General features: G+C 46.1%; 1 protein-coding gene across 1 annotated transcript in view; it reads right to left on the bottom strand.

Moving 5' to 3' along the window:
• Positions 1-16,298, bottom strand: part of CUL4B (cullin 4B) — a 220,999-nt gene that overhangs the window by 155,008 nt on the left and 49,693 nt on the right. Inside the window, exons 4-5 of the mRNA XM_063937225.1 lie at positions 8,460-8,563; positions 2,114-2,183 (exon numbers count right to left, since the gene is read on the bottom strand). Coding sequence (XP_063793295.1) covers positions 2,114-2,183; positions 8,460-8,563 — 174 coding nt within the window. The remainder of the gene's footprint in view (positions 1-2,113; positions 2,184-8,459; positions 8,564-16,298) is intronic.

Here is a 16,298-nt window from a genome sequence, read left to right as displayed (position 1 = left end):
TTCGCCGAGCGGCTACTTGGTCGGGGTCAAACACATTTGCAAAATTCTACAAGTTTGACACCTTGGCCGATGAACACCTCAAGTTCGGTCAATCGGTGCTGCAGGGTCATCCGCACTCTCCCGCCCGTACTGGAGCTTTGGTATAAACCCCATGGTCATGAAGTGGACCCCAGCATCCTCTAGGACGTATGAGAAAACAGGATTTTGATACCTACCGATAAATCCTTTTCTCCTATGTCCGTAGAGGATGCTGGGCGCCCGTCCCAGTGCGTACTTTACCTGCAGTTTAGTTATTAGAGTACCATAAGTTGTGTTATTTTAGTTTCAGCTTGTTGCGGTCATTGATTCATGCCTGTTGGCGTGTGTTCTGTTGAATGCCATGTTGTGCGGCATGGTTGAGGTGTGAGCTGGTATGAATCTCACCACTAGTATTAAAGTAAATCCTTTCATCGAAATGTCAGTCTCCCTGGGCACAGTTCCTATAACTGAGGTCTGGAGGAGGGGCATAGAGGGAGGAGCCAGTTCACGCCCATTGAAAAGTCTTAAGAGTGCCCATGGCTCTTGCGGAACCGTCTATACCCCATTGTCATGAAGTGGACCCCAGCATCCTCTACGGACTAGGAGAAAAGGATTTACCGGTAGGTATCAAAATCCTGTTTTCTTTTGCAGGTAGTGACATTAATGACACGGCACTAACACAAACAGAACATGTGGAGATGTTCTGTATGTGTAGACACTGGATTACCATTTCCTTACACTTCCTTTTTATAAGGGTGTTTCCACACTTATGGATGTGTGTGTGTTTATATCCAATTATATTCATTTGTTCGCAATAACTTTTTTTTTTTTTTTAAACTGCATCATAGGCCTGGTGTCCAATCCATACTACACACCATGATCCATACATTGAGGTTAAACTACACAATATATTGTACATACCTGTGTAATAAGCACAATTAAAGACAGGGTTTTTTTTTGTCTTTAATAGGGCACAGCTCTAATATGGATATATGTCATCTGTGATTTGCTTCCAAGGAGGATAAAACATTTTTTGCATAAGTTAAGGGGGCAGAATGTCACGTTCACACTAGTGCTTTAGCGAGGTGCAGCAACCTACCCGATCTCAAACTGACAATATGTGCCCTGCCCTTTTGGATGCACCCCCTCTCCCTCTGCACATCTGTCCACAATTAGGTGCTTAAGTATCTGGGGAAAAACTGGACTGGCTGAGTTTGCCTCTGCCCGCCAGGAAAACCCAGCTCACTCTCTGTGTCCAGATAGCAAGAGATGCCCAGGGCCGGCAACAGAAATCTTGAGACCCGGTCCGGCCCCCTATCCCTCCCCAGTAGATAAAGGCCAGTCAGCTATTGGCTCATCTCCCACTGTCTCCGCAGCCTCACTCCTCAATCGGTATCATTCCAGCCTCATCCTCGTCTGGGTCTGTCCGCCCCATCATCCACCTGTAATTCAGCCTTCCTGTGTCTCTCAGCCTCCCCCATGTCACTTCATCTCCAGCATCCCAACCCTTGTCTTCCCAGCCCAGCCGCTTACCTCCTGCTGCTCTGTCTAGCTCACGGGCAGCTTGGCACCGTTGCTGGCCAGCACCATGACATCACACACGCAGCATTGGCACAGAACAAACTTTATTGTGCAACCCTGCCACCCAGGCTCCCTCTCTGTCTGCCTGTGCCCTGCTGAATATAGTGGTACAGGCAAGGGCGGACACATGAATTAGTCTCAAATCAATGACGGTGCGGGGCCCACTGGAATCTTGGAGTCCGTTGCCTTTATCCCCCCCCTGTTGCCAGGCCCAGAGATGCCAGTGAAGAGCAGACATTAAACAGGCCTGCTCATCTTCCTGGGGACAGACTGATCGGGGATCACTTTTCCTGCGGTTATCTCTTTGAAGGGGGAATATGGGGTGGTCAAATGCTGGGCACGCTACCAGCGGGATGAAAACAAGGTGTGCCGCAAAGCCATACCCACTCCATGGAAGACCATACCCTTTTTTGGGCGTCCGCAGGTAAAATGAGCCCTCCTTGGTTGCCGGAATCCTCCCTAAGAATGTGTCCCTATTACCGCCACATATAAAACAAAGAAGGTCAATAGTTACCATTTGTCTGCAATGGTCCTGCCAGCATTTGTCTATTTTCTTTAGAAAAAGAACACTATCCAGTGAATCTGTAATTATTGTATTAAGGAAAGAAACAACTAAAAAAAAAAAAAAAAAAAAAAAAAAAAAAAAAAGAGTATTTTGGTACATATCCCTTTTCCGGAAGCCATAGGGAACACTGGCACAAGTTCAAGCCTGTGGGGTGATGATGGTGGCTTACAGGGAGCTGGCACTTTAAATAAAGAAGTGAAAGAGGCTCCTTCCCCTCTATCCCCCATCATCCCTAAGTTATGAATTATCCGAGAGGAGACAGGAACAAGAGAAGAGAACTAAACTAGGGAAAAGAGAACAGGACAATTAAACACAACAGAACAATGAAGGCAAGAGAACAGCGACGGGCGGGCGGCCAGAGTCCCCTTTGCCTTCCAAAAAAGGAATTTAATCGGTAAATACCAAATCCTCCTTTTTCTGTCAGCCACTAGGGACGCTGGCACAAGTTATAGACTGTGGGGACGTCCCAAAGTTTCCCCCCTGGGTGGGATATCGCTGAGGAACTTGCAAAACAAGGCAGCCAAAACGTGAAGATGAAGCCGCAAAGGTATCAAACTTGTAGAATTTGACAAACGTATGAATACTGGACCAAGTGGCTGCTCTACAGAGTTGAGACATGGCAGCTCCCCTACTAGCAGCCCAGGAAGACCCAACTGAGCATGTAGAGTGTGAAGCAATGGATAATGGAGGCCGCCTAGATTGGTGGAGACAGGCTTGACGAATAGTCAACCGAATCCAGCGGGCCAAGGTCTGCTTAGTAGCAGGCCACCCTTGACGTGCGAGATCATAAAGCACAAATGAAGCATTAGACTTCCTCAACGGTGCTGTTCATTCCACGTAGATCTTCAATGTTCTCACTACATCCAGAAAAGAAGCTAATAGGAGGAGGATGTACAGCGCTAAACACTAGACATATATAATATAATATAACATTTTATTAAACAAAATAAATTTTTGGTTGCAACCACATATATAAAATACAATAAAATAGGTATAATGATAAAAATAGGGCAAACACAGCACAGCACTTGGTTATATATATTACCACTATTAGAGGCCAATCACAGTCTCCTGTGTAGATCCTTTTGGAAAAAGATGTGCCACAGTCCAAGGGGTGTATAAAACACTTGTAGAGAAGTATAGTCCATACGAAGTAAATGGAGGACCTTGAAGCTTGATTGTGGACAGTTAGAGTCCTAGTGAAAGCATGGTCTCATACTCGTCTGTTGGACATCACAAGTTCCCCTTCAGCATAAGGACTTCTAGGCGTATTCCAAAGTAAGGATGTTTGGCTGTAGTGGAGGCCTCTGCATACCAACGTATGGACTATACTTCTAGGAGCGCCAGGCGTTTCTGAAGAAAAAAAAAAAAAAAAAAAAAAAACACGATAAGGCAGATACCGGAGGATCCCGTGATCTGGAGATGTATCGAGGAAGCTAATGATTGAGACGGGATGCCATGAGATCCACCTCTGGACACCCCCAGCGCTGTGTCAGAGCGTCAAACTCCTCTGGGTGAAGTGCCCATTCTCCCGAATGTAGATCCTGATGGCTGAGGTAGTCTGCTTCTTAATTGTCTACTCCTGGAATAAATACTGCTGAGAGGACTACAGCATTGCGTTCTGCCCACTGGAGAATATGTGTCACCTCACGCATCGCTTGGCGACTGCGAGTTCCACCCTGCTTGTTTATGTACGCTACCGTAGTCATGTTGTCCAATTGAACCTTTACCATTTTGGATCGAAGGACTTGGGCAGCTTGTACCAATGCATTGTAGATCGCTCTCAGTACCAACACATTTATTAGCAACAGCGATGCCTGTGGAAACCAATGGCCTTGAAGCTGGAGGTCCAACACAACCGCACCCCATCCCTTGAGGCTGGCATCAGTCATTAGGAACGTCCAGTCCCATACACCGAACCGCCTGCCTGCAATAAGATTGTGCAGTTGGAGCAACCAAAGAGGTGAAAGTCTCGTATTCGGAGTCAGCCTAACTAACTGTTGAAGATGTAGATGTGACCCCGACCATTGATGTAACAGATCCAGCTGGAAAGGACTTTAATGAAAACAGCCAGAGTTTCGAAAGCCGCTACCATTTTCCCAACCAAACGATTGCATAAATGGACTTTGCTTGAGAACAGCTTGGACCAGTTTTTGTATACACAGAACTTTGTCTTGAGGCCAAAAAAAAAAAAAAACACCACCTTTTCTGAACATTGGTGTCCAGGATAACAGAGAAACTGGATACGCTATGACGGCTGAAGGTTAGATTTATGAAAATTGATTATCCATCCGTGTTTCACTAACACACTGTATATGTTAAAGCATGCTCCTGGAGAAGGAAATCTGATGGAGCTTTGAGGAGGAGGTCATCTAGGTATGGTATTATTGTGACCCCCAATGATCTGAGGTGAGCAATCATCACTGACATGACCTTGGTAAACACCCTGGGTGCTGTGGACAGACCGAATGGTAAGGCTCTGAACTGAAAATTATCCTGTTGAATCGTGCACCTGAGAAACGCTTGGTGTGGTTCCCAGATCGGAATGTGGAGATATGCATCCTTGAAGTCTAGGGATATCATGAATTCTTTGAGTTCTAGGTTCGAAAATCACCAAGTTGAGCGACTCCATCTTGAACCGGTATAAGACAAACTGTTTTTTTTTATGATTTCAGATTCAAAATTGGTCGTACAGTACCCTCTGGTTTTGGTACCACGAAAAGATTGGAATAGTACCCTTTTTTAGTTGAAGCAGTGGTACCGGAATTAAACACAGCTGATTCTACCAAAGAGTGTATTGCACCTTGAAGGGCCAAACCTTGTTCAGAAGAAGTGGAAGACTTGTTGTATAATATTTCTTTGCTGGCAAAACTTCAAAATCTAACTTGTACCTTTGGAAGATGATATTGCGAATTTACGCATTGTCCGATATCTTGAACCAGGCATCCTGAAAGTTTTGAAGCCGCGCTACTTTTCTGCAGGCTTTGGGTCTTGACGACAAACGACTAGTTGCTTGCCGCGACCTCTACCTCGCAACGGTGTAGTTCTTCCACGTCCCCTAAAAGGTTGAGTGGAACGAAAGGACCAAAAGGAACTTCCAGTATAAGAGTGCTTAGATGGAGGCGGAAAGGTTGGTAAGAAGGTAGATTTACCACCCATAGCCTGAGAAATTAAGAGTCTACTTCTTTTCCAAAAAGATTGTCGCCTGTAAATGGAAGTGCTTCCACCGCTCTTTTTGACTCAGCGTCTACTTGCCATGCCTGAAGCCAAAGTACTCTTCTGGCTGCAATATTTGCTACAGAGATCCTCAAATTAACTTGTCCGACATCTCTAGCCACTTCTCCTAGGTATATAGCTGAATTCCTTAATATGTTCCACTAGGATCACTACTTCTTCTAACGGAACTCCCTCCTGTAAGTCCTTTATCAATTTAGTAGCACAATGCTCCACTGGCCTTGTTCACCCAGGAACTTAGGAATGTTGGTCTAAGTGAGACACCTGTGGCCGAATAGATGTACTTCAACATGGTGTCCAGCTTCCGGTCAGACGGGTCTTTCAACGAAGTTGCTCCCGGAACCGGTAATACTGTCTTCTTGGACAAACTGGACAGAGAGGAATCCACCTGAGGTGACCTCTCCCATTTTTCCGTCACAGTCGATGGAAAAGAATAAATACCTAGGAATCTTTTGGGCATCTGAAACCACTTGTCCAGGTTTTTCCAAGTCTCTGTCAGCTGATCATCCAGTTTCTTTGAAAACGGATAAGTGACCATTGAATGCCGTTTTCTTCCAAATAACGCCATATCTGACAAATCTGGTGTCGATTCGGAAGTGTTCAAAACTTGTCTAACAGCCAAAATAAGGGGCTCAACCCCTTGAGAAGGTTCCAGTGTAACTTCGTCGTCCGCGTCAGTAATTTTGCCCAACTCACGATCGCCCTCTTTGGCTTCCTCCTGAGAGAAGCTCTTCCCCAGATTCATCGAACTGAAGGATTAACGGTACTGGGCGTTTCTAAGTCTTACCCACCGTCTGCGGTTGTTTACTGGACGTGTCTAAGTGTTTTGTGAGACCTTCTACCAACTTAGCTAGCCCTGCCACCCAGGGTGGTTCCGTAACAATGGTGGGTACCTTATTATGAGGCATATCCCTAACCGTCTCACAAGTCTTCCGTAAGGCAGCCACCTCAGTATGTAATTGAGAGATGGTTCCTGTGAGCACTACCGCCCAGGGGGGAAATTCTGCATCTTGGGACGGATTAACTAATGTAACCTCCGAAGCACATGCCATAGTGATGAATCATCTGTGTGGGCTTTTTTGTTACACCTTGCACAGAAAAATTGTGACACCTTACTCGCTGGTCCCTTGCCTGCCATTTTGACGGACATGGTGGAGACACAGACAATTAACACCAGATATAGAGACAAAATAAAAAAAATAAAAAGAGAAGAAGAGAGAGAGAGGAATATCAGGATAGCGGGAGAAATAATATTGTAATGACTCCAACTCTAATTCCCTTCAGCCACCAGCCTGTATGTAGGCTCCTTTCTGACAGTCTGTAGCCATGCGCACCTGTCTCCGTTTAAAGTGCAGATTCCTGAGGAGAGAAGCAACAATGTAACCCTTTGACTGAGCTGTGCAAGGCGCTTTTGGTTGACAGGTTAAAAGCCCGCCAACTCCACCCCACTCCTATGCAGAGGCACCCACTCATCAGGTCTCCAGCGCCATTTTTAGCGTTTTGTTTTCCAGAATTAATAAGTTTGGGTCCGTTATTCCATTCCCATGCTTGGGTAAGCATCAGTGGCTGCAGCTGGGATTCGGTTCCTGCTGTAGCGCTGACCTCTGTGTCAGCGCAGCAGCACAGGACAGAAAGGAGGGACGGGCGCAGGAGCTGCTGGACGCGGCCGCTAACAACTATTCTTTTCCCCTTAACAGAACAGAGAGAGGAGAGGAGGGCACCAGCGCTGCTGGACGTGGCCGCTTCAGGGAAATGCACCTGTTTCCATCCAGCATCTCAGTTACAGTGAGAGAGACGCACGCACGCCGCCCAAATTCCCCCTGCCCGCTGCCGCACTGTGTATTGTCAGCACAGCAGTGAAGAAGGGGATACACACTTAGAGGAGGGGAGGGAGGCGCCGCTGCGCTGACGGCTGCCGCTGTGCTCCCAGAAGGAGCTGGCTCAACCAATCCAGATGCCCCAGGATGCGGCTTATTCAGAAGGGACAGCGCTTCTCTGATAAGTGCTGTTCCTATTGCACTGAATGTTGCTAGTGTGTTAACCGGAACCCACTTCTCTCATAAGTGACGAAGGGTTCCTGAGACAAAAGGGAACTAAGTCCCTATAAGAAGGTTTAAACAAAAGTAAAAGTAACTGAGCAGGAACTCAGTCAGCTGTGATCGGCTCCCTCGGCACAAATTCAAAACTGAGGGATGATGGGGAATAGAGAGGGAGGAGCCTGTTTCGTTTCTTAGTTTATTTAAAGTGCCAGCCCCTGTAAGCCACCACCATCACCGCACAGTCTTGAACTTGTGCCAGTGTCCCCAAGTGGCTGACAGAAAATCAAGCATGATATTGTAACATTACATAATGAATAGTGGCCCTAATTCAGCTTGGATCGGTACGGAGACAGAAATTGCGATTTTCTCAATTCTGCTTCTGCAAAAAAAATTGCATGTAAAGAGCCACCCAGAAAGGTAAAATACGCACATTGATGCAATCGCAAAATTGCTGATGCAATAGTAGAATTGCGATGCATAAGCAGAAATAGAGTACCATCGACAATTGCTGTTGACCCAGGGTTACTCAGAATAATGAGAGAGTGTAGACGCACTGGCGCCATGTTTTTAGTTGCAATCCATTGCAACCGACATCAGATACATGCCCCGAAAACAGCTATGATAAGCCCGTGTTTTTCAAACCACTCCCCACAAACGGTCACTTCCTGTCAAATTGCGAACGCATTTCACTAAATTGCAATTTAGCTTTTGCGCACGCACAATGGGAAGTGGGAAGCCATTAGACGTTTTGATTCCCTTCAGCCTACTCTGGAAGGTACCTGTAAGTACAATACGTCCTCTAGAGAAGTAATTCAACTTATCTGGGCAAGATAACAAGGTTATATTTTATGGGGAAACAGGACAGCCATTTAGTTAAGACAAGGGGATGCCACTTTCCGCTTACAATGAGTCACTATACCTCTGGCAAAGACAAGCTACATACAGTATACATTAAAAAAAAAAAAAATGTTATATATACGAAAGTTCACATATTTCAAGCAGATTTAGTATTAAAAGGATATTCTCTGAATTGGTGAATTTGTGCTTTGATGTGATCTTCACAAATCTGTCTCAACTGTTTGTACAGGTTGGCAGAGATCTTGTAAGAGCAGAGGTTTTCAACAGCCTAAAATACAGACAAAAGAACAAAGGTCAGTGCGCATACAAACCAGAAAACAAAACAAAAGCCTTTTCATGAAGATAACACAGTAATATACAACTCCTATCTACAGGCGAAGGAAAAATGTTTTTATTTTTAGGCTGTTATTTAACAAGAAAGATGACATATAATGTGGTAGTTATCTACAGCTTTGGAGAAAGAATAACAGCACAATTAAACAAACACAATGCAGCAAAAAACAGACAATGGGACATCCAAAAGCTAGAGAAAATGGAAAAGGAGAATAGCTACCTACTGTAAATGCCCTTCTTACCAAAGGCAAAAATGTCCACATTCATAGGCAACAACATGGCAACTCTAGAAACCTAATTCAACGCACAGCTCAAGCAGGACTGACCACCCTTGCATGGCCAATACAGAACACACCGGTCCGATTGCAGTCTTGTAGAGATGGATCCTAAAGCCTCACAACAAGGAGTAGTACTGCCATCTTGAAATTGCTAGGGTGAGGGTACATGAATAGTAATATAGAAACATAGAATTTGTCGGCAGATAAGAACCACTTGGCCCATCTAGTCTGCCCCTTTTTTTTTTTTTATATTATTTTTTATCACTAACCTTATTTGATCCTTATTTCTTTGTAAGGATATCCTTATGTCTATCCCATGCATGTTTAAATTGCTCTACTGTCTTAGCCTCTACCACCTCTGATGGGAGGCTATTCCACTTGTCCACTACCCTTTCTGTGAAATAATTTTTCCGCAAATTTCCCCTGAACCTCCCCCCCTCCAGTCTCAGTGCATGTCCTCGTGTCCTATTGCTTCTCTTCATTTGGAGAATGTTTCCCTCCTGGACTTTGTTAAAACCCTTCATATATTTGAAAGTTTCTATCATGTCCCCCCTTTCCCTTCTCTGCTCCAAACTATACATATTGAGATTTCTTAGTCTTTCTTCAAGTTCATGTGAAATCTAAACAAAACCTTAAGGCATTGGTTATAGGACCTCCTTTTTCTTGGAAGGTGGACTAAAATATAAAAAAAAACAAAAAAAAAAAAACTAACTAAAACAGGCTCGGAAATGCTAGGTTCATCTTATAATTTAGATGTGATGCCAAGTGATGTACTTTTGTGACCCTTAAGTTGATCAAAAACCCAGGAAACTTTGGGACAGAGGGACCACTGACCTGGGTATGAAGAGGAAGTTTACCTCTCAGTTAATTACTACTGGAATACAAGTCACTGAGACAGTCAGAAAGCATTCCATTACTATAAAATGTGTCTCCCACAGCTTTAAGACTATAGCTGGGCATACACTATACAATTATCTGCCAGATCTGGCTGGTTGGAATGAAAGTCTGGTTGTGGATGAGTGCAAATGACAATCGACCATTTGCTCCCAAACACTAAAAAATTGACAAACTGTCATTCAGACAAATTGGTTAAATCACGGCTTTAACCAATTTGCATGAACAGGTATTGTTAATTTTTTTAGCGTTTCATTCTAAATCAGTCAGATAATTGTATAGTGTATGCCCAGTTTAAGATTTCCTACACCTAAACCAGTGTTTATCAAACTCGCTTCTCATGGAACCTCTTAAATTGTGCATACACTATGCAATTATTTAGCAGATCATCTGGCAGATCTGGCTGACTGGGATGAAAATCTGGTAATGGATGAGATCAAAATGACAATTGGCCATTTGCTTCCAAACACTGGAAAAATAAGAATTTACTTACCGATAATTCTATTTCTCATAGTCCGTAGTGGATGCTGGGAACTCCGTAAGGACCATGGGGAATAGCGGCTCCGCAGGAGACTGGGCACAAAAAGTAAAAGCTTTAGACTAGCTGGTTTGCACTGGCTCCTCCCCCTATGACCCTCCTCCAAGCCTCAGTTAAGATACTGTGCCCGGACGAGCGTACATAATAAGGAAGGATCTTGAATCCCGGGTAAGACTCATACCAGCCACACCAATCACACCGTACAACTCGTGATCTGAACCCAGTTAACAGTATGATAACCGTAGGAGCCTCTGAAAAGATGGCTTCCAACAATAAACAACCCGATTTGTTTGTAACTATATACAAGTATTGCAGACAATCCGCACTTGGGATGGGCGCCCAGCATCCACTACGGACTATGAGAAATAGAATTATCGGTAAGTAAATTCTTATTTTCTCTGACGTCCTAGTGGATGCTGGGAACTCCGTAAGGACCATGGGGATTATACCAAAGCTCCCAAACGGGCGGGAGAGTGCGGATGACTCTGCAGCACCGAATGAGAGAACTCCAGGTCCTCCTCAGCCAGGGTATCAAATTTGTAGAATTTAGCAAACGTGTTTGCTCCTGACCAAGTAGCTGCTCGGCAAAGTTGTAAAGCCGAGACCCCTCGGGCAGCCGCCCAAGATGAGCCCACCTTCCTTGTGGAATGGGCTTTTACAGATTTTGGCTGTGGCAGGCCTGCCACAGAATGTGCAAGTTGAATTGTACTACAAATCCAACGAGCAATCGTCTGCTTAGAAGCAGGAGCACCCAGCTTGTTGGGTGCATACAGTATAAACAGCGAGTCAGATTTTCTGACTCCAGCCGTCCTGGAAACATATTTTCAGGGCCCTGACTACGTCCAGCAACTTGGAGTCCTCCAAGTCCCTAGTAGCCACAGGTACCACAATAGGTTGATTCATGTGAAACGCTGAAACGAGTCCTCAATTCCGCCCTATCCGAATGAAATATCAGGTAAGGGCTTTTAGAGGATAAAGCCGCCAATTCTGATACGCGCCTGGCTGAAGCCAGGGCCAACAGCATTACCACTTTCCATGTGAGATATTTCAAATCCACTGTGACAAGTGGTTCAAACCAATGTGATTTTAGGAACCCTAAAACTACATTGAGATCCCAAGGTGCCACTGGAGGCACAAAAGGAGGCTGTATATGCAGTACCCCTTTGACAAACGTCTGAACTTCAGGCACTGAAGCCAGTTCTTTCTGGAAGAAGATCGACAGGGCCGAAATTTGAACCTTAATGGATCCTAATTTTAGGCCCATAGACAATCCTGCTTGCAGGAAATGTAGGAAACGACCCAGTTGAAATTCCTCCGTAGGGGCCTTCTTGGCCTCACACCACGCAACATATTTTCGCCAAATGCGATGATAATGTTTAGCAGTTACATCCTTCCTGGCCTTGATCAGGGTAGGGATGACTTCATCTGGAATGCCTTTTTCCTTCAGGATCCGGCGTTCAACCGCCATGCCGTCAAACGCAGCCACGGTAAGTCTTGGAACAGACAAGGTCCCTGCTGGAGCAGGTCCTTCCTTAGAGGTAGAGGCCACGGGTCCTCCGTGAGCATCTCTTGCAGCTCCGGGTACCAAGATCTTCTTGGCCAATCCGGAGCCATGAGTATCGTTCTTACTCCTCTCCTTCTTATGATTCTCAGTACTTTTGGTATGAGAGGAAGAGGAGGGAACACATATACCGACTGGAACACGCACGGAGTTACCAGAGCGTCCACCGCTATTGCCTGAGGGTCCCTTGACCTGGCGCAATATCTGTCCAGTTTCTTGTTGAGACGGGACGCCATCGTGTCCACCTTTGGTTTTTCCCAACGGTTTACAATCACTTGGAAGACTTCTGGATGAAGTCCCCACTCCCCCGGGTGGATGTCGTGTCTGCTGGGGAAGTCTGCTTCCCAGTTGTCCACTCCCGGAATGAACACTGCTGACAGTGCTATCACATGATTTTCCGCCCAGCGGAGAATCCTTGCAGCTTCTGCCATTGCCCTCCTGCTTCTTGTGCCGCCCTGTCTGTTTACGTGGGCGACCGCCGTGATGTTGTCCGACTGGATCAATACCGGTTGACCCTGAAGCAGAGGCCTTGCTTGACTTAGGGCATTGTAAATGGCCCTTAGCTCTAGGATATTTATGTGAAGAGACGTTTCCATGCTTGACCACAAGCCCTGGAAATTTCTTCCCTGTGTGACTGCTCCCCAGCCTCTCAGGCTGGCATCCGTGGTTACCAGCATCCAATCCTGAATGCCGAATCTGCGGCCCTCTAGAAGATGATCCTTCTGTAACCACCACAGGAGAGATACCCTTGTCCTTGGAGATAGGGTTATCCGCTGATGCATCTGAAGATGCGATCCGGACCATTTGTCCAGCAGATCCCACTGAAAAGTTCTTGCATGGAATCTTCCGAATGGAATCGCTTCGTAAGAAGCCACCATTTTTCCCAGGACTCTCGTGCACTGATACTTGTCCTGGTTTTAGGAGGTTCCTGACGAGCTCGGATAACTCCCTGGCCTTCTCCTCCGGGAGAAACACCTTTTTCTGGACTGTGTCCAGAATCATCCCTAGGAACAGTAGACGTGTTGTTGGAATCAGCTGTGATTTTGGGATATTTAGAATCCACCCGTGCTGACGTAGCACTACCTGAGATAGTGCTACTCAGACCTCTAACTGTTCCCTGGACCTTGCCCTTATCAGGAGATCGTCCAAGTAAGGGATAATTAATACGCCTTTTCTTCGAAGAAGAATCATTTCGGCCATTACCTTGGTAAAGACCCGTGGTGCCGTGGACAATCCAAACGGCAGCGTCTGAAACTGATAATGACAGTTTTGTATCACAAACCTGAGGTACCCTTGGTGAGAAGGGTAGATTGGGACATGGAGATAAGCATCCTTGATGTCTAGAGATACCATATAGTCCCCTTCTTCCAGGTTCGCTATCACTGCTCTGAGTGACTCCATCTTGAATTTGAACCTTTTTATGTAAGTGTTCAAAGATTTTAGATTTAAAATTGGTCTCACCGAGCCGTCCGGCTTCGGTACCACAAACAGCGTGGAATAATACCCCTTTCCCTGTTGTAGGAGGGGTACCTTGATTATCACCTGCTGGGAATACAGCTTGTGAATAGCTTCCAATACTGCCTCCCTGTCGGAGGGAGACGTTGGTAGAGCAGACTTCAGGGTTTGAAAAGACGGTGTCTTTTTCTGCTGAGAGGTGACCTGGGGTAAAAAGGTGGATTTTCCAGCCGTTGCCGTGGCCACCAGGTCCGATAGACCGACCCCAAATAACTCCTCCCCTTTATACGGCAATACTTCCATATGTCGTTTGGAATCCGCATCACCTGACCACTGTCGCGTCCATAACGTTCTTCTGGCAGAAATGGACATCGCACGTACTCTAGATGCCAGGGTGCAAATATCCCTCTGTGCATCTCGCATATATAGTAATGCATCCTTTAAATGCTCTATAGTTAATAATATACTGTCCCTATCCAGGGTATCAATATTTTCAGTCAGGGAATCCGACCAAGCCACTCCAGCGCTGCACATCCAGGCTGAGGCGATCGCTGGTCGCAGTATAACACCGGTATGTGTGTATATACCTTTTAAGATATTTTCCAGCCTTCTATCAGCTGGTTCCCTGAGAGCGGCCGTATCAGGAGACGGTAACGCCACTTGTTTTGATAAGCGTGTGAGCGCCTTATCTACCCTAGGGGGTGTTTCCCAACATGCCCTAACCTCTGGCGGGAAAGGGTATAGTGCTAATAATTTATTAGAAATCAGCAGTTTTTTTATCGGGGGAAACCCACGCTTTATCACACACCTCATTTAATTCATCTGACTCAGGAAAAACCACTGGTAGTTTTTTCACACCCCACATAATACCCTTTTTTGTGGTACTTGTAGTGTCAGAAATGTTCAATGCCTCCTTCATTGCCGTGATCATGTAACGTGTGGCCCTACTGGACATTACGTTTGTCTCGTCACCGTCGACACTGGATTCAGTATCCGTGTCAGGGTCTGTGTCGACCATCTGAGGTAACGGGCGTTTTAGCGCCCCTGACGGTGTCTGAGACGCCTGAACAGGCACTAATTGATTTGTCGGCTGTCTCATATCGTCAACAGTTTTTTGCAAAGTGCTGACATTGTCACGTAATTCTTTAATTACTACCATCCAGTCAGGTGTCGACTCCCTAGGGGGTGACATCACTAACACAGGCAATTGCTCTGCTTCCACATCATTTTCCTCCTCATACATGTCGACACAATCGTACCGACACCCAGCACACACACAGGGAATGCTCTGATAGAGGACAGGACCCAACTAGCCCTTTGGGGAGACAGAGGGAGAGTTTGCCAGCACACACCAGAGCGCTATATATATATATATATATACAGGGATAACCTTATATAAGTGTTACTCCCTGTTATAGCTGCTGTATTTATATATTAGCTGCCAATAGTGCCCCCCTCTCTGTTTTACCCTGTTTCTGTAGTGCAGGACTGCAGGGGAGAGTCAGGGAGCCGTCCTTCCAGCGGAGCTGTGAAAGAAAATGGCGCTTGTGTGCTGAGGAGAAAGGCTCCGCCCCCTTCACGGCGGCCTTTTCTCCCGCTTTTTTCAGGAAACTGGCAGGGGATAAATGCATCCATATAGCCCAGGAGCTATATGTGATGCATTTTTTTTAGCCATATAAGGTTTTTATATCGTTTTTATTGCGTCTCAGGGCGCTCCCCTCCAGCGCCCTGCACCCTCAGTGACCGGAGTGTGAAGTGTGCTGAGAGCAATGGCGCACAGCTGCAGTGCTGTGCGCTACCTTATTTGAAGACAGGAACGTCTTCTGCCGCCGCTTTCTCCGGACCTCTTCGCTCTTCTGGCTCTGTAAGGGGGCCGGCGGCGCGGCTCCGGGACCCATCCAGGCTGAACCTGTGATCGTCCCTCTGGAGCTAATGTCCAGTAGCCAAGAAGCCCAATCCACTCTGCAGTCAGGTGAGTTCGCTTCTTCTCCCCTTAGTCCCACGATGCAGTGAGCCTGTTGCCAGCAGGACTCACTGAAAATAAAAAACCTATTTAAACTTTTACTTCTAAGCAGCTCAGGAGAGCCACCTAGCTTGCACCCTTCTCGTTCGGGCACAAAAATCTAACTGAGGCTTGGAGGAGGGTCATAGGGGGAGGAGCCAGTGCACACCAGCTAGTCTAAAGCTTTTACTTTTTGTGCCCAGTCTCCTGCGGAGCCGCTATTCCCCATGGTCCTTACGGAGTTCCCAGCATCCACTAGGACGTCAGAGAAAACAGGCAAACTAATACGTTATGTTAGGAGAAATACCGTTATCAACGGTAAGTTCTTAAGTCCACAGGATAACAATGGGATATGATGAAGCGACAGCGGATTTGCTCCAATCGGTCAAAGCTTTTCCGGCCGCCCAGCATACAACGGGCCCGTCCATATGTCCCCGCCTCCTGGCTCAGGCAAATCCGTTGTATTCCAAAGCTCAAGGCATTAGCATCATAGAAAGCCCTAATCAGGCGATAAGAACACCCTACCCTGCACACCCTACCGTACAAGAAGGAAGAAGAGGTTAGTGAGTAAAAGGATCCTTAAATCAGGTGGGTCAGGGTGGGATCCCTGTGGATCCTGTGGACTTGAGAGAAAAACTTATCAATGGTAAGTTCTTACCATAACATATATTTCTCCAGCAGGGTCCACAGGTTATCCACAGGATAACTATGGGATTTCCCAGAGCAATTTAGTGGTGGGTACGATCCTGATTGGACAGGAGAATCCTTTGCCTGAATTCAGCGTCATGAGAAGCAAAAGGTATCCAAGGCATAATGTCTAATGAATGTGTTAATGGAAGACCATGTGGCCGCCTTACATATCTATTCTGCTGAAGCACCACGTTGTGCTGCCCATGGTGGACCTACCTTACGAGTAGAGTGAGCAGAGACATTAGCAAGAAC

This window comes from Pseudophryne corroboree, chromosome 8 (genome assembly GCF_028390025.1).
Source record: "Pseudophryne corroboree isolate aPseCor3 chromosome 8, aPseCor3.hap2, whole genome shotgun sequence".
Taxonomy (NCBI): Eukaryota; Metazoa; Chordata; class Amphibia; order Anura; family Myobatrachidae; genus Pseudophryne; species Pseudophryne corroboree.
This window is presented reverse-complemented; position numbering and strand designations above follow the sequence as displayed.